General features: G+C 43.2%; 2 protein-coding genes across 2 annotated transcripts in view; both read left to right on the top strand.

The window, feature by feature from the left end:
- MOSMO (modulator of smoothened) overlaps positions 1-2,171 on the top strand; it is a 60,543-nt gene extending 58,372 nt beyond the window's left edge. The window contains exon 3 of the mRNA XM_044233038.1: positions 1,643-2,171. Within this exon, the coding sequence (XP_044088973.1) occupies positions 1,643-1,827 (185 nt within the window). The 3' untranslated portion in view covers positions 1,828-2,171. The remainder of the gene's footprint in view (positions 1-1,642) is intronic.
- Positions 2,172-14,044: 11,873 nt separating this feature from the next.
- Positions 14,045-27,074, top strand: part of VWA3A (von Willebrand factor A domain containing 3A) — a 59,587-nt gene continuing 46,557 nt past the window's right edge. The window contains exons 1-6 of the mRNA XM_044233541.1: positions 14,045-14,123; positions 18,903-18,989; positions 19,505-19,628; positions 24,148-24,272; positions 24,365-24,442; positions 26,656-26,710. Of these exons, the coding sequence (XP_044089476.1) occupies positions 18,928-18,989; positions 19,505-19,628; positions 24,148-24,272; positions 24,365-24,442; positions 26,656-26,710 (444 nt within the window). The 5' untranslated portion in view covers positions 14,045-14,123; positions 18,903-18,927. The remainder of the gene's footprint in view (positions 14,124-18,902; positions 18,990-19,504; positions 19,629-24,147; positions 24,273-24,364; positions 24,443-26,655; positions 26,711-27,074) is intronic.

Raw genomic sequence — 27,074 nt, 5'->3', positions numbered from 1 at the left:
AGCTAACAAGATGCTGATGTGTTCTATTAACCAGTAGTAATTAAGAAAAAGTTACTTTTTAATACCTTGGATATTACCCTAGAGGTATTTCTTCCAGGAAAAGATTCCTAATTGGCTGTTTAAGGTCTCTCCTATTAAATTTGTTGATTGATTAACACGAAAATAATTTAGGACAACTATCAGCTGCTTTATTTATCCAGGACTTAGTCTGTATTCCTGGGGATATGTTTAACTTGGAGGAAGTTTCTCATTCAGTTAATAATGGAAGGCTTCACCCCTTCACATGCAGTGAGTATAGTAACCTGTCTTCATATTACACTGAAGAAATGTTTCTGCCTCCAAAGAAATTTGAAGGACTATGAACATTTGACCAGTGTACTTTCAAAAAGCATGAAACATTCTCTTGGGAAAGCTAGCCTATCAACAGGTAATTTGTGTACAGTTGGAAGAGTATTTCTTTGGTAGCCCTGGGCCACAAGCTGTTTTCTTAAACAGAGGGCCATGGAATTCTGCCCAGATGCTAGGTTTTCTAGATACCTTTCTAGAAAAGTTTTAGCAAATAATATATTTCATTGCGTTTGCATACAAAATGCAAAGAAGCCCCCCCAGCCCCATTTTAACCTGTGTACTCAGAAAACCCAAGAGAGATTTTATTTTTTTCTAACATTGTCCATAATGAGAGAGAACCACTCTTGACAGTTGACTAATCATCTCAGAAGTCTGAGGTTCTTTCCACTAAGTGATAAATAAGAGTAAGATAAATAGTACTATATTTGTACCTTTTCTCCAATTCCTTCTAATATCAACTGAGAGGAACGGAGAATTGGCAGAGTAATAACTGATAATATGCAACATTTATTCAGAACTTACTATCAACCTGGCATAGTGCCAGGGACTTGACATTGTCTTTATCCTTCTAGTATTTACCCCATTTTTAGAAGGGAACCAGGAGCCTAAGATTGCACAGCTAATAAGTAGTGGAACCAGAACACAGCCCCTCTCTAATTCTAGCTCAAGCCCTTAGTCACTATTTTAAGTGGTCAAGTATAGTTTATGCACAACCTGAAATTAATACATGTCTGCTAAATATACAGGAATTCAATTTTTTAATTAAAATTTTAAAAAAGAGGGACGCCTGGGTGGCTCAGTTGGTTAAGCAGCTGCCTTCGGCTCAGGTCATGATCCCAGCGTCCTGGGATCGAGTCCCACATCGGGCTCCTTGCTCAGCAGGGAGCCTGCTTCTCCCTCTGCCTCTGCCTGCCATTCTGTCTGCCTGTGCTCGCTCTCGCTCCCTCTCTCTCTGATAAATAAAATCTTAAAAAAAAAAAATTTAAAAAAAGAATAGTTTATATAAGCACTTACTTAGTAAGTTTGGAGACCTTTCTTAATGCTGATACTCAAAATCATCCTAACACATATTAAAGGCTAGCACAGCTTTTCCTATATATAATTGTTAGGCTTTGGGGATATTACGTGATCTGTAGAAGATGTAAAATCTTTTGACAAGTGGTCAGTGTTTTAACAGGTTTGGCCATGTTATCAATCCACAACCCTTCTTATAAACTTCCTTTGTGCCAGATTTTCATTGTTTTCTTAATCACCAAACCATGTTACTAATGTTGTGTTTTGGTTTGTTTTACAGTGATCCTTTTCTGTATGGCTGCCCTAATATTTCCGATAGGATTTTACATCAATGAAGTCGGAGGTCAACCTTATAAATTACCCAACAACACAGTAGTTGGGTCATCATATGTACTTTTTGTCTTATCAATTTTCTTTACAATAGTAGGACTTCTATTTGCTGGCAAAGTTTGTTTACCAGGCTGATGAATGTCTAAACTGCTCAACTCTTCTATTATTTTTTATTTTATTTTATTTTTTTATTTTTGGAGGGGGGGAGGACAAAGGCAAGGCATCTGAGTAGTCCTCTCATAGGAAGATGCTTAGATGAAACTGATGCTGAAAAGGAAAAAAAAAATGCTTTGATTTGTTCTCACTATGCACTTTGGATTTAAAAACAAAACAAACAAACAAAAAACAAAAAAACAATAAGGAGAGCCTTTTCCATAACCAAATACAGACAATATTGACTAAATCTCCTGAGCATATTCAGGCAGTCAGGTCTGCACTGTGATAGCAACCTAGTGAAGGAGAATGCTTTATACTAAAAAGCATGTGGCCCTTTGTGACTCTGTTGTTCTGTTTTTAACGTCTAATGATTGATGAAAAGAAAGTCTAAGTATTTATGAATCATGGTGGACCAGAGGGTTACAAGAGAAGTTCATGTGGGGCTGGCCTCACCTCCTAAGAAATTAGTGTTCACAGCTTCCTTGTAATGGTATGAGCCTTTGGCACCAGAATGATTTGCTGTTGCATTACTACACCAAGAAGCCAATAGATCAAAACTTGTTTGCTAAAATGTATGTAAAAATCCTGAAATTCCCTATTCTCTGTGTACAAAACAAAACAAAAAAAATCAAACACTAAGAGACATGTTGTTGGGGTGGGTGGGTGGGGGAAATATTCCTTATATTTATATAAATATATATATATAATATATATATTTTGCTGATGCAGTATACAGTGTGTATATATGTGTGTGTGTGTGTGTGTGTGTGTGTATGTGTGTGTAAATTTATATACACACATGCAAACAGTTCCTGGAAGAGAACTCTGAATGCTTTGCTAGCAAAACACTGTGGTGTGCAAACCTAGAACTCAATAGAAAAAAAAAGCCATTTATCTGAAGGCTGCATAGTGGAGAGAGTCTTCAGTTTACCTCATTCTTTGTAGCAGCCCTTGATTTTAACAGGTTTTGTAATAGGTACAAATAATCCCATACCTTTCTAGGTCCAATTTTAAGTTAAGCTAAAATTCTTTGTAGGATTAATTTATTTGTATATGATAGTAGAAGGTAAGATCATGTAAAACCTTATAATTTGGGGAATCTGACACTATTTAAATTATTGGCAACTGTCATCTGTTGTACAGGGGTTCTCTTTTTCTACCGGCTCTGTCTGTTACATCAGTAATGCATTTTCTATGTTCAAGCACACAACTTTACATAAATACAAAGTTCACTAGTAAGATCAATTTATAATACTTTGGCTGTCTACAACACTAACTGCACTCTGCTATAAAAACTAAATGTATGTTCTTTTCATGTAAGCATTATTAATATATCTCCTTTACCAAAAAAACTGAGCAATACAGTATTTTCTTTATATGCTATATGCCTTTGTTTGCTTAAAAGCTAACATTTTTGCATTTACTTTAAAGGGCTGTACTAAACCCACAGCTTTACGTTTTCTCCTAGAAGCAGCATTGCAGCTAAACCCCGAATCCACAAATAGTTTTAAAATACGGTATTTCTCTTCTCCACATTTCCATGCTTTCATATCAGTGCTTAGTTCTTTTTCCAGATGAACACTATAGATAATCTCCTGTTTGAAATGTGGGGCAGGAGGCTCTTTCTTGGCAATGGAGCTAAGTTTTTCTCCTTTCTAGTGAAACGGCAACCCAAATGTCCCTATTAGTAGAGCTCGAGTGCCATGTAGTCCATGCTTCACACAAACAGAAACGAATGCACTGTTGTTTTGAAAGCTCAATTATAAATTATAAAAGGGTTACTTCGTAAATGGGGCTGCCTCCTCAGATATTCAGAGTATAAGATGGAGGAGCCTGCTGTGTTTCACACTGGCTTGTTTGATGTTCATATTTCTTACTGTTAATTCAACAGTATTGTGAAAGAAAACCCCAGTATTTCAGCTCACTCAAGAGTCAGGGTAAGAGGTGAACCACCACTGTGGTGCATTCCTTGAGTGTTCTGGGGGAAGGTCACACTTTTCCTTCCCAGGGTCAAAGAAACCTTTGGGAAATAACTGAAGGAGACTATTTTTCCCAAGTATTCTGATGTCTCGTTAATTCTGAGAATACCACTGGATTCTGTGTTCCATGGACATTTGGGATTGCAGTTCCCAATGTGATTTGATTGGTTCTTAATCGAATGGATCACTTTGAAGGAAGGTTGTAGTTGTCACCATTATACCACTGAGATAAAGTGTTAGCAAAGTATGGCTCAGCTTAATTTATGATATGACCAAGAGCTTTTCTCTTCCAAAAGATGAATTTTATTGTAAATAGTTTCTCAAAATATTTTTAACTGGATCATGAGCATGGGGAGAGAAAGTTTCTCAGCTGCTAAGAATTTCCCCACTGTTTACTTCTTTCACTTACAGTGGTATTGCATATAAGATGACAAAATTTAAGGTTTTATTTGTATCTATTACCCAAACCATCAAGTTGTCTTTAATTTCATCATGTCTTGGAGGTCCAGTGCATAAAGGGCTGATAGAGGAACACTCCCTCTAACCAGTCAGCACGCTACCCAGGATTGAGACCATCCCCTCAAGTAGTATCTGAAGTCAGATCTTTGTACTCTTCCTGACCAAACAATGAAATGGATTCATTCATATAAAATTCTATAAATCCTGTAAGTGGAAAGATAGACAACTCTCAGCAGTTGCTTTTAAAAAGGTCACTATAATAAGTACTATATAGTACAGTATTAATTTATAGCAGGAAATCCTATCTTGTAAACTGTATATAAAACACTGTTTTATGGTGCAATCATTTGTCAAACTTTTGTCTGTTACATTGTTTTTAGAATGTGTGCATTCTTCTCATACCTAAGAACATCACTGTAAAATCTGCTGAAAACTATTTATAGGTTTTATTTGCACAAGACTTAAATTAGTTTGGAATTTTTGGAAGCTCCTATTGAACATGCCTAAACATCTGTAAACATGAACAATCTTCAGTTCATTAAAAGCAAACATTTCAGTATGATTCTTTCCAAAGGTAATCCATGTTCTATGTTGTTAATGTGTGTATGTAATTTTTCTGACTTGTCTTCTTATCCTATTTTCTCTTCCATTTGTTTTGTTTTTGAAGGATGGCTCTTTTTTTTTTTTAATGTTCTAAATGACCAAAACACTTCATTGATTTTTACCCTTTTGCCTAAAGCTTTGATATCCCTGCTTGATGTTCTGTGAATTCACTGTTTAATATCTTAAGTAAAATAATAGTCCTGGTGACATACAGTCTATTGATTTAGAAAAAAGGCCCTGAAAAAGTATTGGAAACTAACTTTAGATATACTTTTAGCTATTATTTTGCATCGTGGGCTTCATGGGAAGAACATGTTGCATTTATTTTGTCTTTATTAAAAGACTACTAGCCACACGTTACTCCGATTGTAGTAACTGTTTTATCAACCCACTTTGATCTTCTTTTAAAAATTAAATTTACATTCACAGTTCAAAACAGTAAGCTGTCTTTCAGAACTAATTTTTGAAGGATAAAAATATATGAAGGAAAAACATGGCCTGTGTAGGTTGGATTCCCTACACAGGACTTACTAGTTGTATCACCTCAAGAGATTTTAGAGTTTGTGATCAAGGTCTGTATATTACCCCAAATTTTATTAAGAATTGTTTTCTAATTGGTTATAACATTTTTCACTTAATAGTTTCAAAACAAATTGTTAATACAAACTGTATAAAATGAACATAATTTTCTTCACTTGTATTTTTGTTATTGAGCAAGTTTATCAAAATAAATTGTCTACTAAAGAAACTAAAAAGGCTCCTATTGCTTTGAAATAAGCTTTGATTTTAAAAATTCATTTCAGAAGTTGATTTCTTACAGAGGTTTTACATATTCACGCAATGATACTGCTCCGCCCCTTGGTTTTATTTCGTTAGCATTGGCAGGGGGAGATCTCCATCTTCTTCCACTCCCAGCCCAGCTCCCTCCTTGGGAAGAGATGCTGGTGGTATTCCAGAACACGGATTAGGGCATGTTTACCAGTCAGAAGAGTCCATCGGCACTAAGAGCCCACACATATGTGGCTCTCTCTTCTGCGTCATGATTTTATGAACAGAGAGATCCACTGAGCCAAGGCCCTCAAAGCCAGCCGCCTTGCCTTTCTCCCTCGCACATAAACCTAGGACCGTTCATCTTTAGTTCAGTCTTCTGTTTCTACTTCACTGCAGGCCAAAGGATTTGGCTTCCAGAATTTTAAAATTTGGGTTGAAGGAGAGGACAGAGGGCTCAAGACTCTTTAGAGTCATACATGTGCTCTGTCACAGCCTTACTGTAGCTTTCTCAAGCGGTCTCAGGATTAGCCCAGCCGAATAATCACTAATAAAGCACTACATTTGCCCATTGCTGCTGTTTCTTCTTTATAACGGCCCTTACAGGAACCTCTTGGGGAGTTGGAAGATAAAGGCAAAGTAGGATTTGGATGTTCTTGAGTTCTGGATCATAAAGGCATCTTATCTTCTTAGGGTGCCAGTCATCCCCATTTGCCTGAGAGTGAGGGGTTTCCTGGGAATTGAGACTTTTGGTGTTCTAACTGGGAAAGTTTCAGGCAAAAGGGATGAGCTGATCACCCTATCTTCACACTATCCAAATCTACCCTGGTGTATATAACACAGATGAGAAGTATTTGAAGAATTCTATAAACATTACTGAAGAGGTCAGTTGGAAATTGTAATGGTAGACGTACACAACGTGTAAGAGAGTGGGAGAAAACACTTTTCCTTCTCTTTGGTAATACCTTACAAAAAAACAGACTAGCTTTAAAAACAACGTGAGGGTACCTGGCTGGCTCAGTTGGTGGAGCATACAATTCTTGATCTCCAGGTCATGAGTTCAAGCCCCACATTGGGGCCAAGAAAACCACAATAACATGAGTCCGTAGACACCTCATTGACTTAGTCCTCCACCAACTCTGTTCTAACTACTGTATGAGGAGATTATAGGAAAAACACCAAGACTAGAAGACTCCTCTCATGCAAAGTCAACTCTTCTGGGTCCCAGTTACCCAGCAACAAAATAAAAGTAGGTATTTATAAATGGTATCAAAGATAGAAAGCATAATGCTGTATTATTTTTTTAGAGTTTTGGTTCTTTTCCCAGGAGGAGAAAACAATGGGATGGTATTTTCAAGCATATTCAAGTTTTCTACAATTCAGCCTCAGTTCCACACGCAGACGGACGACCCAAGATTGAATTTCAAGAGGAGATTTTTCATGAGACTCAAGATTTTAGAGCTGGATGAAATACAAAAGAGCGCATCCAGTGTTTCCATTTTTCAGATGAAGAAATCAAGGCCTCAGAAGAGCAGACTGTCTTCCCCGAAGTCACACAATAGCAAAGCAGGCACCCCACACAGGAAGAAATGTCTGTGACAAAAAAGTCCTTGGACAGTTGACCTAGGACAGCTAGCTGTTCGTGTTCTATAGTATCTGAACCGGTCTTCCTTCCGCTGATCTCCCATCTATCCAATCCCACTAATTTCTACCAAAATTACCTTAACACAAAAGAAAACATATCATTTCTTTGAGTTCCTGTCATTCCCACTCTACAGAATGAAGTGCAAACTTCCTTAGCCTTGCTTCCTGATCTGGCTTCAGTCCGTCTCTCCGTCTTTTTACCCATCATTGTATCTCTTCACCTTACACAGCCAAACCAACTAGTCTCTATTCTTTCACTACACCTGTTCTTTGTCTTGGCTGTGACTGCACTACTCCTCCTCACAGTTTTCCCTAGTCCTGCTCATATTTGAAACATAGCTAATTTTTTTGTGCTTTCTCTTTGGCTTGTACCTCTAAGAGAACTTATTTGAGGTGAGTAGACTGCCTGGATTCAAATCTATGTTCCAAAATACTAGCTGTGTGACCCTTGATAAATCACTTAGCCTCTGTGAGCCTTGGTTTTTTTACCTGTAGAATGGGGTTAACAGTACCTATGTCATAGGGTTCTTGTTGGTTTAAATGAGAAAGCATGGAAAGTGCCTGGCTCATAGTAAGCATTCAATGTTAGTTGCTGCTGTTCTTACTAATAAACATCTCCCTATCACTAGATTATAAACTCTTGAATGTGAGGAATGTGGCTTTCTCATTTCCCTTAGAGACCCGGCACATTGCTTTACATGTGAATTGAATTATCATAATTAAATTTGGCCTAGGTTATAAAGGAAAACTGTGAAACTGTATTTGAGAGACCTAGCCATCTATCTGCCCGGACTGTTTCACTGAAAATCTTTCTGAAAGCAGAGGCTTTCCTAGATCAGCCCTTTCAAGTCAATGTGGTTATTTTATTGGTAGGTATTTGACTGTGTAATATGCCAGTATCATTGACCTCCTTAGGATTCAAGACTAGGACCTTTACTACTCAAGACCATTTGTGGACTGAAGACCCTTTCCTACCAAGTTCATAGTGCTCCACTGTCGATACCAACCCAAAGAGGACCAGGATGATGCAAGCACCCTGTCGATCCTGAGAACTCTCTGGAGGCTTCTTCAAGCTTTCGGGTTCTCAGCTATCTTGAAGCCATATATTTGGTACGTTTTGCAAAGACTCGGTTCTGCCAAGGTGGTTTTAATTATTTCTGCTAAAAGGAATGGATTCAGGGATTTGATCTCATTTTAGATGTAGTTATCCCCAACCGGCCATGTTATGGCCCTTTAGTAAATCCTGCCATTGTATTTGGTCACTATTAAATCAATCCCTATTATCTGTCAGAGCCAGTCAGTAAAATAAATGCTGAGTCCTCACTCTGGCACTCTTTTCTTGTTTAAATATTTAATTTGGTTGTCTTAGACAACTGACATATTTTCTTAAATAAATTTAAAAAACAACTTATTCTTTTATATTGCTTTGTTCTCTGTGGCAAAATGCAAATGCAGTTGAAGAACCAATCAAAGAAAATCCTTTCCATTATGCTAATAAATTGCTCTAGAGGAAAAATAATCCACATATCTAAGAAAGCTTTTAAGTACCCCATATCTTACTGAAGTCGTTGGTGAGTAGTGGACTCCTACTGGGTGTCACCCCACGTTACCTAATTTTTGCTGTTTTGGGGTCATCAGTAACTTTTTCTTGTCTCAAGTGCTGTTGTGGAGAAGGAAGTTACCATAACCCTAAACTGGGGCAAAGGGATTTTTTTTTGTTTTTTTACAGTAACATGTCTGTAAAGTTAAAAAATAATGAGTATAGGAAATTAAAAGCCTCCCCCCATCTACCTTTCAGAAATTACCACTATTAACAGTTTATTAGGTTTCTTGCAGCTATTTTGCTGTATTTACTATATATATAGATGCATATACTCTCTCTCTCTGTCCTATATATAGAGATAGATAGATGCATGGGGTGTGTGTGTGTGATGGCTATGTCCTGTTCAGTTTTAACAAAAGCAAGATCATATTATACATGCCTCCCACCACTTTCTTTTTTACTTATGATGGGTATCTTTCTGTGTCACTAAATATAAATCTGCATTTTTAGTGGCTGTATAGTATGTGTGTATGTGTGTCCTCCTCCCTTGTTGATTTCATTTAGGTAGTCTCCAAGTTCTTTGCTATTACAAATAATGCTGCTTGAACTTAGGCCTTAGATAACAGGAACTTCCCATATACCATGATAACATGACATTCTAACTGAAGTATATCAAGTACCCCATGAAAATCAGTACATGTATTTTTAAATATAGTGGCACTCGGGGCGCCTGGGTGGCTCAGTGGGTTAAGCTTCTGCCTTCAGATCAGGTCATGATCTCAGGGTCCTGGGGTCGAGCCCCATGTAAGGCTCTCTGCTCAGCAGGGAGCCTGCTTCCTCCTCTCTCTGCCTGCCTCTCTGCCTACTTGTGATCTCTCTCTGTCAAATAAATAAAGAAAATCTTTAAAAAAAAATAGTGGCACTCAATATGAGTTTGGAGAAGGAAACTAATATTAAATTCAGGTTATGTTTTTCCATATGCCATCTTAACCCTCCTCCTGAGGTGAAGTGGAAGTGGTATTTTGTAGACCAGAAAACCATGCATCAAAAGGGGAATGATTTACCCAAGGCTCAGTAACTAATAATGTTGAATCTGGGTTTCAAACCTAGGTTCTCTGACTTCAAAATCGAGAACCACTTCTGTCCTGGCTAGTGTGAAGGAAATAAAAATAGCTTGTCCCAGTTGCATGATTTCTTGGCTCGGACATGAGCAGCTGAATCTATGGTTTGTTTCTTCTGCATGTGGAATGCAAGCAACCATAAAAGGTAGTCCTGCTTAGAAACAACCTATAAATACTATATAATTTGTTGGGGAGAAAAGTATGTAAGTTATTAAGCTGTTTGTGTTCAGTCTTCTATCCCCCTCTCACTGTCAAGCTTTCTGCAATCCTGCTAAGTGGTAACTTCACTGATTGGTGAACTAGATGATGTCACCCTTTTATTTTACTAGGACACTTTTGGGAATTGAGCACCCAGGGAAGTGTCCCCAAACAGGCTAGATCTTGTCCCCTCTGTAGCACTTAAAAAACCAATTAAGTAGATCCCTTCTACCCTGTTAATAGGAAATCTACTGGTTATTGGGTTACCCTAGGATTGTGCAGAGGACCATGGTTCAAATATTAGCCCCCTCCAGTCATTTGTCATCTGTCCACACTTGGTACTGCTGAGAGTTCTAATATTCAAGGCCGAATGGTGCAGGAGTTCTGTGTCCATCCCACGTTTGGGGCATGGTGAAGTTTGGTGAGCGGGGACTCTCCCTGGACTAAGGACACATTTCCTCTTGGGTCTTACCATCTCAAAGTGCTGCCACCAAACACTGAGCCAGCCCCAACCCCTTCTGATTTTCAGATACCTGATTTCTTGACCTCTGTCTCTTTCTTCTTCCCTTTTGGCTTTCCTCAGATGCATATTTGCCCAGTACCCATGTCCCCTTCTGTGGTTCAAACCGAAACAATCCAGCTTTTTTCAAGGGGCTGATTGCATCCTCTGGCTGCAAGACCAGACACAGAAGCCAGGTCTGGCCAATCAGAGCCACAGTGACTGTTTCAGAAATGAGTGGGTCACATGACCAAGCCAAGCCTGGGCCTTTCCTGGAGCTTCTTGGAAAAGAGGTGCTCTTCTTTTAGGGTTGCTGAGTGGGAGGGCGGGGCGCTGAGGGTTGCTGGTGTCCAAGTCTGCCAAGCATTCATGAAGAGCCTGCTGAAGAATAAGGCGACCACAGAAGAAAGGAGCTGGAAAAGGGAGACAGATTTCTATTAACATCGTATTAGCCTTTGGATCAAGCCATGTCCGAAACCAGAAAATCCTTTGATTTTTCTGTTGTTTGAGCAGATAAATTCCCTCTTTTCCTTAAGCCAGTTTGAGTTGGGTTTGTCTCTTTAACCTGAAAGAATCTTGATACACTCACGCTTCTCTTGACATTAAACACATCCTTCACCTCTCGTGCTTTGGCACGTCATTTTAATCTCTCAGTTAGCGTGAGATTTTATGAAAAAGAAAGAAATGTAGACTTCAGGCTACTTCTTAACCCAACAAAAAGCACCTGCTACTGGCTTGAAAGGGGGAAAATAAAGAAAGCAAAATACAAGTTAATATCTAAAAAAAAAAAAAAAGTTGCACAACAATACTGTCTTAGTCTGTTTGAGCTGCTGCTATCACAAAATACCACAGTATAAGGTGGCTTCTGGAACACAAGGCTAATTAGGTGTTAACTAACTAATCTAATGTTATGTGTCCTATCTCAGTTACAAAAAAAAAAAAAAAGAAAGAAAGAAACCAAAAGGAGTTTTAAATGCTGAAGACAAAAATCATCAGTCACCCTTACCTGCTTATTCCAGCGCAGGAGGATTATAAACTAAATATGGCACAACACTACAGTATCTATCAACAAGTTAAAAGAGCTTTGGAATTCATTTTCTCCCCAGATTTGAAAAAAACTAACAAGGTACTTAGGAACTTGCTGTGACCTGAAGAAAATACTTTGTTTTCAGGGTCTATAGTTTTGAAACTTTGTTTTTAGGGCCTATACTTTTGAAAATAAAGCCCCTAGATTCATACATTTTCCTTTTTGTGTCTTTATCTTACAGAAATAAAAATCTCACAGTGCACAAAGATGTAAAACAGTGTTCATTGCAACATCGCTTTTAAAAAATTTATTTCTCACAGTTCTGGAGGCTGGAAATCCAAGATCAGGGTGCCAGCGTGGTCCGGTAAGGGTCCTTTTCTGAGTTGCAGACTTCTTGTATTCTCAGAGGGCAGAAGGAGCTAGGGGCTCTGTCCTCTTTTATGAGAGCACTAATCCCGCTCTTGAGGGCTCTCCCTCATGACCTAAGTGCCTCCTAGAGGCCCCACTTTCTAATGCCATCACTCTAGGGGCTAAGTTTCCAACATATGAATCTTCAGGGGCTGAGGGGTAGGGGGTGGGGACATACATTCAGACCATAGCAAATGGTCGTTTAAGGAGAAAGATACAACAAATCTAAGTGTGTATTCCGTAATTTGGAACTTCAAAGTGTGTGAAGCAGAAATAGAATTAATGGGAGAATTAGGAAATCAACACTCAGTATATCTTGGGCAATGGAACCAGGCTACAGTTCCTAAATAAAGACCAGAGGTGGATTCACCCTGACCAGTTTCCAAGAAACTAAGGTAAGAAACCCAAATTCCTGTTGTGCTCTAATTCCCTACATGGGGCCCAAATGAGCTACAAACCATGTGAGGAGAGCTCAGAAAGAAGGTACCCACACACAGCTTTCCTCTTGCCTGGTCATACGGGCTGAAAATCTTACTCCACTCTATCCCTCCGACACAACTACATCCAGAATACGTGTGTCATGTAAGCTTACATAGAAAAAAGCAATCACAATGACTTTTCAATGTTGGGTTTTACTTCTTGTAAAATGTTGAGACCTATGTATCCAAGAGCCAAGGAAACTGTACAAGTATAAAACTACCCGTCTTGGGCCTTCGTGTCTTCCAAAATGGTGTCTCAAAGCTAGTTAGCCACTTCCACAGAGGATTTCCAGTACGGTGGGCACAAGGACTCACCCCTTGTTCACAGAGTAGCTATCGGTTGGTTGCTCTCAGCCTCGTGTAACTCTTCCCTTTTCTGACTTCCTTACCTCTCTCTGATCTGCCTCCTCTCCTGCCTTGTTGGTTTCGATGAAACGCCCTCCCACACGCCACTCTACCCTCAACCCATGACTACTGCCCAGTGACGGGTGGTAGGTAAGCAGTTTCTATTGGGAGGGGTTTTGTTGTTTCTGATCTGGCCTTTAGGAGCCACTGCTAGTGTCAACATTGGAAGAGGTTCTCCACCATGTGATGATTACTGCAAGGAGCACATGTTAAAAATGATCAAATTATAGGTTCGGAAAGTGAAGACAGTCATTTGAGAAATTACCTAGATAAACTAAGTGGAGATCCCTTAGCCTCTCGCAAGCTAGTTGACATGGGGTACATCACTTCGTCTCTTGACTTCCATAAAAGAAGGCATTGAAGAAGATCCCCCAGCTATGGGCGAGGGGCTGGTTACATCATAATCACCTGGGACCATTGTTAAAGATTCATGTTCCCACACTCCACCACAGTTCTGTATCTGTCTCCCAAATGGGAATGTTATGGATGTTTCCCTAGCAAACAACCCAGATGATTCTGATGGGCACCTGGGTTTGGGAACCACAGCAGTAGATGATCTCTTCTGAGGCCAAGAGGTCCCTGAGGCCGCTGCTGTATTGGCCAGGTTTGGGTGGGCCTGGACCTGGTGGAGGTGAGGGAATGCCAAACCTCTCTCAGGGTGTGTGTTTGGGGGGGCCCCAGGGAATCTGAGAAAAAGTTTACAGTTACCAGCTTTCCCGCCTGGCACGGCACAGGTTCTCTGCTACCTGTCTTCAGTTCCCACCATGGGAAGGCAGCACCTACCAGGACTCTACTGGTCTAAACCATCATTTTCTGCTGACCCAGAGAATCTAGAAATAGAAGTCCAAATCCTGCTTCCAAGCTTCTGTAGGGGTGGAGAAAAGCAAAGTGCCTGGGGAAAGGCTGTTAACAAGGAAGTGGTAATGTCTTCCCTGGGGTGAGGGAGTTTTCCCCTGTCCCTGCTTCAGGCTGCAGTGGTGCGGTCTGTTACCTTGGAGACCAGCTAACACTTCCTGGCAGGGCGAGCTCCACCGCCGCCGAGTTGCTTGGAGGAGCATAGAGGTGGGAACCGGGAAAAGCAGAGTCCTGGGATGACCAGGGTCCCCTCTCCCAAAGATGGAGAAATAAGTGGAGAAATGCAGGTGAGGGTGAGTTTCACAGGGGCGGCAGGATGGTAAGATGGGGTGGGGCACACCCAGACGCTGAGCCCTGGAAAGAGGTTTTAGGGAGCCTGGGCCCATGGGCCTCTGCTCCCTACATGCCAGGCACTGGGCTGCATGTAAGGGGTGCAACCACAGACAAAGAAGTAGTGGGACTGCTGAGGAGAAGGACCATGACATCGTGGTATGAGGCACCCCAGGGCAGTAATAGGACTAAATGATTTCCTTCCTGGGGGTTGGAGGGCAGAAAATGGGGCTCACGAAGGACTTGCTGGGGTTTTGTAGGGCTCAGGGTGTTTGTAGAGGTGGGTCCAACTTCAACAAAGAAGGGTATGAAATAGTAAGGTGCATGGAAGTAGAGGTTGCCAGGGCCCATAGAAGGGTTGGCGGTAAGGGGGAGGAGTCAGCAAGGAACAGGTCCTAAAAGAAGTGTAAACATTGCAAGGAAGGTTCGGCTTGATGATCGCTGGCGGTGAGGAGCCCCAGTAGGTTCGAAACAGGTGGACAACCCTGCGTCTCGGAAAAATCATCCTGGCAGCAGGACGTAAAATGGACCAGATGGGGCAAGACTCAGATTGTCTGGCCATTCAAAATACAAACCCTGGAGGGTGGAGGGGTTTTGTCCCAGATGTTTAGGAGAACCCAGCTAGTAACCAGGAAGTTAGCTGGAGGTTTTCTCTAATCCACTAACCAGGGCTACTACGTCTCTCCCTTTGCCCATGATGCCATCTCTTCGGGGCCAGCCTACATATTCTCTTTCCCACCCGAGCCCCATCCCCCAGGGCAGCGTGGCCCACCTTTGTCGAAACCCTAGACCTGCCCTGAGTGCACTTATTCACCAAACGTTTTTTGAGCAGCTACTATGTTCTGGGCACTGAGTATACAAAAGACTTCTAGCAGAGACCAGAACTAAGTCCCTGCCATCATGGATCTCTTAGTGGGTTGACAGGTGGGAGAGAAAGGTAATAAGTAAACAACGTAGGACTTCAGATGTTAAAACAAAACACGTTCTGGAGAAAACAGTCGAGTGGAGACTGTTTGAGATGGGATCATCAATGAAGCCCTCTCTAGTGAGGTTTCATTTGCGCAAAGACCGGAGGGTAAGGGCTGTGTCCAGTTCCTCTGTGTCCCCAGTACCAGCTTTTTCTGGGACCCAGCAAACACCCTAAAAATGTCCACGGGATAAGTGATGGCTTACATGTCCCTATGCTGAAGCCCTTGAAGAAGCAGCACATTGTTCTAACGCTATTCTGCATTTCTATAGCACTCTGTATTTACAAAGCTCTTTGCCGTTCTCAGTGTCTTTTTGGTCAGTGTCTTTTGGTCTCTTGACCACTGTGTTGAAGCAGGCAGGGCAGTTACCAGGAACCCCATTCCATTCTGCAGAAGAAGAAACCCAAGGTCTGTTGCTTTCTAGAACACCCTGTTGTGTCATGAGTTTGATGCCGACCGCACCCTCCTCCTGCATCAGCCACACGAGTCACCTAGAACCCGGTCGTGCCGGCGTCTGAATTCATTAGATTGTTAATCACTCACCGAAAAAAGAGAACTGGGACACTGTGGGGCGTCCAGTGCTCGCTCACGAGGCATTTCTATTTCAACAGTCTCTGCCACTGGTCTCTCAGCCAAGTTTCCTGAGGGAAAGCCAGTTGTTTTTTAAACATTTTTTTCTAACATTAACAACATTGCTACATTATCTTGGTGCTGCCCAAAAAACAAAGCATCCTCTGAGTAAAAGATTAAAGACCCCAGAGAGAAAAGCAAGTTGCTGTACCATCATTCGACTATTTTATTTAATGATTTCATAAGAACGTACACACTTATTTTTCAAGCTGCAACTCCTGAGTTTCTCACTTGCTGTGTCTTAGCCAATATTTTTGTGGTTGCAAGTAACAGAAACCTAAATGAGCTAGCTTAAGCAGAAAGATGGGGAGTTATAAGGAACAGGGTTTTTCATGGCACCCAAGAGCAGAAAGTAAAGGCAGTTCTCACAAGTGCCTGGGGTCAGCATTTAGATATTCAAGATCCAAGGCAGTTTCTTTTTTTTTTTTTAAAGATTTTATTTATTTATTTGACAGAGAGAGATCATAAGTAGGCAGAGAGGCAGGCAGAGAGAGAGAAGAAGAAGCAGGCTCCCTGCTGAGCAGAGAGCCCGATGCAGGACTTGATCCCAGGACCCTGAGATCATGACCTGAGCCAAAGGCAGCAGCTTAACCCACTGAGCCACCCAGGCACCCAAGATCCAAGGCAGTTTCTCAACCTCCCATCCCCCAAGTGTGTATTGCCTGCCATTTCCTGCTCTCTTGTAACTTATGGTCTAATGGGAGAGAGACAAAAATTTTTAAAAATCACACTAAAGAATGTATCATTCTAAGTTAAAAGTATCCTGAAGTATCCTCAAATTCTGTGAGAGTTTACATAACACTAAAGGAACCTGAAATACGATGAGAGGGTGAAGAAGAGTCCCCAGCGAAAATGACATTTAGGCTGAATTATCAAGAATAAGTTGAGAGAGGGGGAGGGGATGTTCCAGAGCAAAGACAGCATGTGAAAAGGCCCTGTGGTTAAAGGAAATGTTTACCATTACAGGAATTGAAGGGAGGGGTCATGGAACACAGAATGGGGGAGCAGGGGAAAAGAGGGAAAGCTGAAGAAGTGGGTGGGCAGCACCCGAATCGTGCAAGACCTCAAATGCCATCATAGGAATCTTAGTCTTCATGCTAGAAATGAAAGGAAGCCTTTGAATAGTTTGAAGCAGGAGGGAGAAGAGGAGGTGTGACGTTGGGTTTGTATTTTTAAAAGATCACGCTGGCTTCAATGAGAACAGACTAGATTTGAAGGGTCTGAAGGAATTGGGGGAATGTGGGGAGTTCAGGTCCACTGCATTTGTCTATGGCAGAGATGACTGTGCCCTGGACAGAGAGGGTCACTGGAGACAGATATGTGGACAGGCTGGAGAGTGGGAAAATTAACAAGATTAGGTGATGGATTAGATATGGGAATAACATATCGGGAATAATTCCTAGGTTTCTGACTCATACAAGTAGATAGAAACTGCCTGTTTTCTCTAAGCTAGAAAACACTGAAAAGAGGGTAGGTTTGTAGGGAATATGAATTCAGTTGTGGATATACTGAGTTTGAGGTACTCCAGATGGAAATATCCAGTGTTGATGAACATGGTCTGCCATCAGAGTGGGAGGTCTGGATTTTTGATACGCCATTGGGGGTCATCAATGTGTGTACATGACAGCTGAGGCCGGGGACAGGGAAGGATAAGACTGTCTAGGAAAAGAAGAGAGAGAAGGGTAGAGATGGCATAATTTAGCCTTGAAGAGTACCAAATTAAAATTCCTGTTAGAGGAGAATAAGCCTGGAAAGGAGACCAGGAAGGATCCAGCAGAGAGGCAAGAAGAAGGTCAGAGAGAATGGCTCCAGGGGACCCAAGGCAGGGAAGGATCACTCACTCCCCTTTATCTGAAGACAAGCTTTTCCCCACTTCTGAATGTACTCTGTGGCCCCATAGCTCTTAATTCCGAATTCCCAGAGAGGCTCTGATGGAGCCGTCTTGCTCCTGTCCACCGCTGACTCTAAGCTGTGACGACTAGGCTGCAGGGTAGAGACCCTTTGAGGGCAGATGTCATTTACAAAGAAAAGAATTCAACCTCCTTTCAGTATTTTTCCCTCTTCTCCCCCTGGGTGGCTCGGTTGGTTGGACAACTGCCTTCGGCTCAGGTCATGATCCTGGAGTCCCGGGATTGAGTCCCGCATCAGGCTCCCAGCTCCATGGGGAGTCTGCTTCTCCCTCTGACCTTCACCTCGCTCATGCTCTTTCTCACTGCCTCTCTCTCAAATAAATAAATAAAATCTTTTAAAAAAATAATAAATAAATAAATAAATAAAATCCTTATGATCACTCCTTGCCCTCTCTGACCAGCCCAACCCTCACCATACTCTTTTTTTTTTTTTTAAAGATTTTATTTATTTGACAGAGATCACAAGTAGGCAGAGAGGCAGGCAGAGAGAGAGGAGGAAGCAGGCTCCCTGAGGAGCAGAGAGCCCGATGTGGAACTTGATCCCAGGACCCTGAGATCATTACCCGAGCTGAAGGCAGAGGCTTAACCCAATGAGACACCCAGGTGCCCCCCGCCACCACCATACTCTTTACACAGCCACCTCCTTTCTGTCCTTCGTGAAGGTCAAAGCTCAAGGTCAAGCCTGCAGCTGACCACCTTAGCTATGCAGAACAGATCCCTTTCCTGATTACTCTCTAGCATGTCATCCTGTTCACATCCTCCTTAGCACTTGCCACAATTTCTATAGATACTAAATTTAATTTTTTAACATCCATCTTCCCCTTCTAGACTGTGAGCTCTACCTCAGTGATTCTCAACTGGGGACAACTGTGGCCTCCAGGAGACTTTAGGCCATGTCTAGAGACATTTTTGGTTGTTAAGACTTGGGAGACAGGAAAGCCACTGGCATCTAGCGGGTGGAGGCCAGGGATCCCACAATGCACAGGACAGCCTCCCAACCAAGACTGACCCTGTCCAAAATGTCCAAAATGCTAAAGTTGAGAAGCCTCTGTTCCCTTGTTCACCATCATATCCTCACCACCTGGCAGAATTGATAAGCATTAGTGAATGAATGAAGGAATGAAGGAATGAATGACAGAAGAGTTGAGTTGACTGTAGATACCCCCCAAAGCTATTGTCTCTGTGCTGCATTTATCTTTCTCTTCTCTGGTGTTCCTTTTCTCCCTAGGAAATAAGCTTTGGGGGTTTTTAAAATGGCTGCACATATTAGTCCTGTCTTCCATGGTCAAGATAATACGTTTCTGGAAGATCACTGGTAAGCATCCTCTCTGATTTTTCAAATGAAGACAACACCAACATTTGGTTGCAGGTCGTTGAGGGGGGAAATACCTGCCTCGAAGCAAGACTGGATAAATGGTCGTGGCATCAGCTCATGCCCGAGGACTTCTGTTTTCTCACTACCAGAATGATAGAATAAAATGTCTTAAGAACCTGGAGTTCACCTTTTATCAGGACTCTACGGGAACCCTTCCCAGCTACCATACAGAGACAAAAATGGCTCTGGAGGGGTGCCTGGGTGGCCCAGTCCTTAAGTGGCTGCCTTGGGCTCAGGTCATAATCCCTGGGTCCTGGGATCCAGCCCTGCATCCAGCTTCCTGCTCAGCAGGGAGGTCTGCTTCTCCTTCTTTTACTCCCCCAGCTTGTGTTCCCTTTCCCACTGTGTCCCTCTCTCTGTCAAATAAATAAATAAATGGCTCTGGAGACCCTAGAATTATGGAGGCAATGTCTAGTGCTGGGACACTGATCAGTCAATCACTGTGTGTTTTGTAGCCTGGGGAGAAGGAATGACAAAGATCCAAAGAAGCGACCAGTCCAGAAGGATCTTTGTGAACGTGGCCAAAATCCCGACAATGGACTACTGGTTACACATGTTAACCAGACACAGGACTTACTGGTAAATACAATATAGTGCTTTAACTGAGTCACAGTGCTTACCAATCATAGTCAGGGAATGTGAAATGTGTTAAACTTGGGGTGTTTCTTTTTCTTTCTTTTTTAAAAATTTATTTATGAGAGAGTGTGTGTGTGTGAGAGAGAGAGAGAGGGGACAGCGGGGAAGAGCAGATTGAGAAGCAGACTTCCCACTGAACAGGGATCCTGGCACAGGGCTCTGACCCGGGACCCTGAAATCATGACCCGAGCCAAAGTCAGACACTTAAGGGACTGAGCCACCCAGGCACCCCACTCTGGGTGTTTCTTTCTTCATGTAGGATCTCGGGATAGAAAACTATTAGGTAAGCATTCATCTCTAATCCTTTGCCTTTCGAAATGATAGGAATCTCTATGCTGTTTATAGAAATCTTATAGCCTTCTTGGCCATATCAGTAAATATTCAGGAGTATATGAAGACTGTGTTATCAAAGCCTGAAGACTAGGGAATGTAATTCTAAAATTCCCCTTTCTGAGATTTGTCTTTCTTTTAGGATTCCCTAAAACCTAGATCCAAAAATCAGTTTCAGGAAGTGCTGCCAGAGCAAGAGCATTGCGGCAAGAGAATTAACTTCGAAGAATAACCAGACCTGTGGTTTTAGGCTGCCTTTCAATGTGTCCATGAACCGGACAGTGGGTGAGTGGTCTAGACCACAGAATTCACTGTACTGTAGAAACTACTGTCATCAGAAGTAGTTAGGTGCAGGTCTGGCCTAAAATCACCGACCTAATCTACATGAGAGTTTAAAGATGATGTCTTTGAGATGACAGTCTGTCAAAAACAATCCAGTTTTTTTTTTTTTTTAAAGAGAGATTTGGTTTTTCTTTTTTTTTTTTTTAAGTTTTTTTTATTTATTTCTTTATTTGACAGAGAAAGAGATCACAAGTAGGCAGAGAAGCAGGCAGAGAGAGAGAGGAGGAAGCAGGCTCCCTGCCGAGCAGAGAGCCCGATGCGGGACTCGATCCCAGGACACTGAGATCATGACCTGAGCTGAAGGCAGTGGCTTAACCCACTGAGCCACCCAGGTGCCCCCAAAACAATCCAGTTTTAATGCCGGCAATCCATCAGGAAGATGGTCCTGTTGGACTTTCCTCAAGTATTCACGCTAATACTTGGAAAGTATTTTGGGAAATACTTTAGGAAAGTAATTTTAATTAAATTACTAAAATTAATTAAAAGAAAATGAGGAAATGTCAATAGTCTTGAGAGTCTGGGGGATTGTTTCAATGACTTTGGTGGTTGATAATTCGAGTCTTCACTTCATGTCATTTCATATCAAGTAGGTGAGTTCCCAGGTGGACAAGGACCACTCGTACCCTTACCAGCCACAGCTGGGACCTCCTTTACCTCAGAAACGAATAGCAGTGGGAAAGAGAGGAAGGGTTGTTCCAACACAAATATCTTCCTCCTCTCTCTGTAAAGCACATACCTTAGTATGTAACCAGTGTGCCCTACAGTCAGAATGTACACTGTCTGTCCGTCGTACTGAAACACGATGGATCATTGCAAATACAAATAAAATGGAAGAAAGGTGAATTATCAGTCTACAGTGCACGGAATTACCAACCAGGGAGTCTAAGTCCTGAAAGATGAAGAGAGTGACCTCTAGTGTTCATATGATGTAAAGCACCGTTTCCCTAAGTGCGAGTCGGGGACCATGAATTTTAGGAGGTGCTGTTTAAGGGCAGGAATTAATTAGCATAAGATCCTATGAGAAAGGTATCTTTTTAGCCAGTTCCCCCTCAGTCCTTCGTGAAGATAGTCATAGTTTGGTGCTCACATGAGCTATGTAACTTGGGTTTGAGTCCTAACCATACCACTTACCAGCTGCGTGACTTTGGGGAAATGACTTAAATTCTCTGTGCCTCAGTTTCCTCTGTGCCTCAGTTTCCGTCAGGGTAATGACGGAACCGACTTGGCAGAACTAAATGAGTTAATAGGCGGACAGTGCTTGACACATAACAGATTCTGTTACGTGTTTGCTGTCAGTATTGTTCCCACTTCTTTAGGGCTTGCTATCTCCTTTTGGAACAGGGCAGTGAGCAGGCCTCAGGCACAGAACCGAGGGCATACAATAGTAGCTGGCTGGACTGTAATAGCAGCATTTCATGTTCATTGAGGGGGAGATGCAGATCAGTGCTGGGATCTGTTGGCCCAGCTACACTCAAGACTCTGTTTTGCTATAGCTTCACATGCCCGTTCTACAGATGAAAAAAGAGCCCCACTGACCTGCCCAGCATCACAGAGCAAGTGGAGAACCCCACCTACGGTGCTCCTTTCTTCTCTCCTGCTCTTCTCTGGAATTTTCTTCTTCCTGTGTCCTCTACCCCGCCTAGTGGAACACAATGAGCTACCGGCAGAGTTTTCAACTCCTTGTCCACCGCTCCACTACCAGGAAAGCCCTGATAGATACAAGCCCAAGGAGCCCCCACCTGGGTTCAAGCAGGCGCCCGGGAATGGCTCAGCCATCTCTAATAGAGAAGGGGGTCCTGAGAGATTAAACGGTGGACAGGCCCATTCCCCAGCCATCAGATGGTGCTGAAGGGGCAATTCCCATCAGCTGGCCTCCCTCATGATGCCCTGCCACACCCAGAGGGAGTCACGACCAATTCTGGCAACATATACATTATAGGTATATCGCACAGGCATTGTGCTGGAAGCCCCCTCCAAACCAGGCCTGGTACACCTTCCTAGCCCCTTCTCATGTCACATCCCACACTCCAACCTCCGTGGCCACCTTTCTGCACTACAAACACGGTGACCCCTTCCCTGCTCCACGCCTCTGCCTGGAATGCGCATTCCCTAGCTATGCACAGGGCCGGCTTCTTCTTCACCTCTAGATTTCGGCTCACAGCGAAATCACGGCTCCCCTCCACCCTGAGGAAGTGACCTCCCCGTCTCCACCCCTCCTCCCTCTCTGTCACATTTCCCTGCTCCATGTCCTTCCTGGAACCATTCCTTTCTGAAATTATACACACTGGTTTCATGTATTCTCTGCTCTCTACCTACCCACGCCAGAATGTAAGGTCCAAGAAGGCAAGAACATTTCTATCTTATTCACAATGTAGACATAGCACCAATGACGGCACTTGCTTCGTAGAAGGGCTCAGAAACACCCTCTGTGGGGAGGTAGAAATGCCAGCCTCCAGGAGAGGTGACCAAGGCCAAGTGGGCTCAGAGCCTCCAGTCAGCTTTCTTTACCTTCTGGCTCCCAGAAAGCAACCCCAATGTTGAATGCTGGCCATGAATGACTTCAGCCCCACCACCAAGTCCACCACCCAAATTTGGAGCTTGGTACTGTGTAAGTGACACAGGTGTCACTTGGTAAAAGCAAGGGGAGGGGGCACAGTCCTTTTCCTGGCCAGACTCCCATGATGGCGAGGAAATCATATATTTAAACTATTTTACCTGCTGCTTCTGTTTCTGGTCTCTGGGCTAGACAGGATGAACCCATTCCCGCCTCCATCCGCCAACAAATGATTGTCGAGGACCCACCAGACCAATAGCAAGGCAGAACTCATAGCAAGAGACAGAAAATGGAAGGGTGGAAATAAAGAGCACCCAAATGAGAACAGAGGCAATTTATTGCATGTTTGCACCAGCAGGGAGTCAGCCACCTTCACTTGTGTTCGGCAGAGACTCAAAGGCAGGGATCAGGAAAGCTTTACAGTGAGAAGGTGGAATGGGACGCCTGGGTGGCTCAGTCAGTTAAGCCACTGTCTTTGGCTCAGGTCACGATCCCAGGGTTCTGGGATCGAGTCCCACATCGGGCTCCTTGCTCGGCAGGGAGCCTGCTTCTCTCTCTGCCTCTGCCTGCTTGTGCGTGCTCTCTCTCTCTCTCTCTCTCTCTCTCTGACAAATAAGTAAATAAATAAAATCTTTTAAAAAAAGAAGAAGAAGAAGAAGAAGGGGGAAAGCTTCAGGTGTGCCCAGAAGGGCAGTGTTGGCAGGAGGAGGCTGGAGGGGAGCTAACTAGAAGTCAGGTGTCTCCTAGATTGGTTTTGAGGGCATATTTAGCCTTCTCTGGTGGGTTCTGAGGTGGATGTGGAATAGAAAATAGGAAAACTGGCAGTCCTTGTCCAAGTCTGGGCCTATCCTGGGCCAGTTGCTACACTTGTGGTTTGATTTCGTGGACTGGTTGCTATCAAGGCCATGGGTTGGAGTCCTATTGTCCCCTATGGTCTGGCCACCATATACTCAGTCTCGCATAAGGCAGGATGTGAGTGACCCTTGAATTGTCCAGCCGCACACTGGAGATGAGGTGAGGGATGAGAATGAGTATTTCCAGAGCTATTTGGCCCAGGACGCAGGCTTCCCCATTCCCCAGTTCCCTGAGCCAGGTGAGTTCTTGAACAGACTGTGTTCAGGAAGGACCTGTAGGAGTTGACAGTCCACGGGCATCTGTGTGGAGGGGACCGAGGGCGTCCTCGGCCTTGCCCTCTCTTTCTGCACTTTTGTGTTTGACTCTGGCTCTGTCTCATAGAGGCTGCAGGGAGACGAGACCCAACCCTCGGCTTGGGAGGACTCGGAAGACTGGCTTTCGACGCGCAGTTTACAGTTTGAGAGGCTCACCTTGGCTGACCTGCTTAGCCAGGGCACCGCCGTGCTGTGAGTCTGGCGCCATCCCCTTCACCCCCAAGCCTGGCAACACCCTGCTCCCAGGCCCCAGAGACCCCCTTCTTAAGACTTTGCTTCTTCAGGGAGGAGGGCAGCAATATCACGAGGAAAGTGCACTTCTCTACCCAGATCGTCCACCAGTTCGAATCCAAGCTTTCTGAGTAAGTATGAGAACTCGAGAATTTCCTCATTTCAGCAGCCTGAAAGGAACTTTGTTCAGGGGCCCATGGGGGGACTCAGGCCGTAAGCACCCAACTCTTGATTTCGGCTCTGGTTATGATCTCAAGGCCACATGAGATCAAGGTCACTTCTCAAGGTCATGAGATCAAGCCCCACATCCATGGAGTCTGCTTGAGATTCTCTCTCTCCCCTCCTCCCTCTGTGCCCCTCCCCCAACTCTCTTTCTCTCCAAAATAAATAAATAATAAAATCTTTCTTTCTTTCTTTCTTTTTTTTTTAAAGATTTTATTTATTTATTTGTCAGAGAGAGAGCGAGCGAGCACAGGCAGAGAGGCAGGCAGAGGCAGAGGGAGAAGCAGGCTCCCTGCCAAGCAAGGAGCCCGATGTGGGACTCGATCCCAGGACGCTGGGATCATGACCTGAGCCGAAGGCAGCTGCTTAACCCACTGAGCCACCCAGGCGTCCCAATAATAAAATCTTTTTAAAAATAACTTTTTTCCGACAACGATCTCTGGGTTTTGGGGCAGGTCCCTCCCTCCTCTGGTCCTAATGGCCTCTTTCCTCAAATGAAGACATTGGACCATAACTGGGTTTTCTCAACCTTTTAAAATCCGTGAGCCCTTTGGGTGAGCACATAAAACCTCATACCTTCATCTGAGGTGTAATCGTTAAGTGACCACTTTCAATGACAGATTTTGCAAATGTTTGTGAAAAATATGCAGGCTGCCTACTCCCAGACCAGATTTTCTGAGCCTATATACACATTCCATCCCCGATGTAGCAATCTCTGACCCAGGATCACTGTTTGCCTGAGGTTTCTTAAAAGGCTCTAATAGTAATACCTGTCTTTTTTTTTTAATTTTAAAGATTTTTATTTATTTATTTATTTGTTTGACAGAGATCACCAGTAGGCAGAGAGGCAGGCAGAGAGAGAGGGAAGCAGGCTCCCCGCCAAGCAGAGAGCCCAATGCGGGACTCGATCCCAGGACCCTGGGATCATGACCTGAGCCGAAGGCAGCGGCTTAACCCACTGAGCCACCCAGGCGCCCCATACCTATCATTTATTAATGTGTCAGGAATTCTACTAAGGCCTGAATGCATTATCTTGTTTAATCCCCACAGAAACTGGAAATATAATATCACTCTCAAGCTGAATATCCCAAGTTCAATTGATAACTGACCAATTTGCCAGATTTATCAAACATTATAACTGTAGCTTCTTTTTAAAGATTTTATTTATTTATCTGAGAGAGAGAGCACAGAGGGAGAGTGAGAGGGAGCAGATTCCCCGCTGAGCAGGGAGCCCGATGCGGGCCTCCATCCCAGGACCCCGGCATCATGACCTGAGCCGGTTAAGGCAGATGCTTAACCGACTGAGCTACCCAAGCACCCCTTAACTGTAACTTTTATAGCAATTTTTATCGAGTATGAAGGTTTAAAGAGGTCCTTAAAGAATTTTGCAATATTTTGGTTGATTGGTTTTAATTATGAATCAAGCATGTTAAGGAATGTTCAGGTCCATTCCGTTAATTCAAATTGATCTTCAGGGAACTAGCTTTCAGCAAACTGCCTTTTGGCAAACTGACTTGGGTAGAGCCCTGGTATTATCTTTATGTTAGAAGTTCAGAGAGGCTACCACACCTGTCAAAGGTCACGCAGCTAATAAATGGGATAGCTGGATCTCAAAGACCAGCACGCCCCATTATGAAGCTCATACTTCAGCTCTATTCATACTCATGTATACCTTAAAACTCTACCCACCACCCACTGCCCCCTGATTTCATGTCCAAAGGTCTTGCTTGCCCTTTTGTAGAGGCTCCCAAATCCCACCTGTCCTCAGTGAGGGCAAGTCCGTTGAATTCAAGTGATGAGTCCTGTTCCATGCTGTCTCCATCCAGTCGTTGGGATGGTTTGCAATAAGGCAAGTTAAACACGTTCCCGCAACCACATTTTGGAAACTGAGGGGTTTTTTTTTTTTTGGTTACTCAGTCCCCTGAGAACCTGGTGCCGAACTTTCCCCACGGACATTTATGATCATCTCCAGGTGACTCGGAAGGCTCTAAGGAGACACGGATTTGAGAAGAGCAAGACATTACCCCCAAGTCCCATCCACACCTTCCTCCCATGAACTCAGTGACTGTCGCTCGGTGATGAAGCTGACCTCGGCTGATGAGCGGTTCTGGTGTTTTCACAGGGCTGTGGAACTCTATCAGCAGAGAATCCAGTGGCTCACAGAAAACAGCAGGAAGGTAAGACACAGGGATTTCTTTCTCCAACCCCTTTTACTCATTCCTGTCACTGTTCTTTCAGTTGCAAAGGACCTCCCAACTTCAGCTGGCTTTAGCTAAAAAAGGAACTTCTAGACCTAAATCCCAAACACAGCTGTATCCATAGGCTCAGATGATGTCATCTCTTGGTCTCTGGGCTCTGCTTTCCTCTGGGTTGGTTTTATTCTTTTTCTTTCTTTCTTTTTTATTTTTTATTTTTTTTAAATTTTTTTTATTTTTAAAGATTTTATTTATTTATTTGACAGAGAGATCACAGTAGGCAGAGAGGCAGGCAGAGAGAGGGGAAGGGAAGCAGGCCCCCTGCTGAGCAGAGAGCCCGATGCGG

This window comes from Neovison vison, chromosome 14 (genome assembly GCF_020171115.1).
Source record: "Neovison vison isolate M4711 chromosome 14, ASM_NN_V1, whole genome shotgun sequence".
NCBI classification, from domain to species: domain Eukaryota; kingdom Metazoa; phylum Chordata; class Mammalia; order Carnivora; family Mustelidae; genus Neogale; species Neogale vison.
Note: the sequence above shows the minus strand (reverse complement) of the source record. Positions and strands in the feature narration are given on the sequence as shown.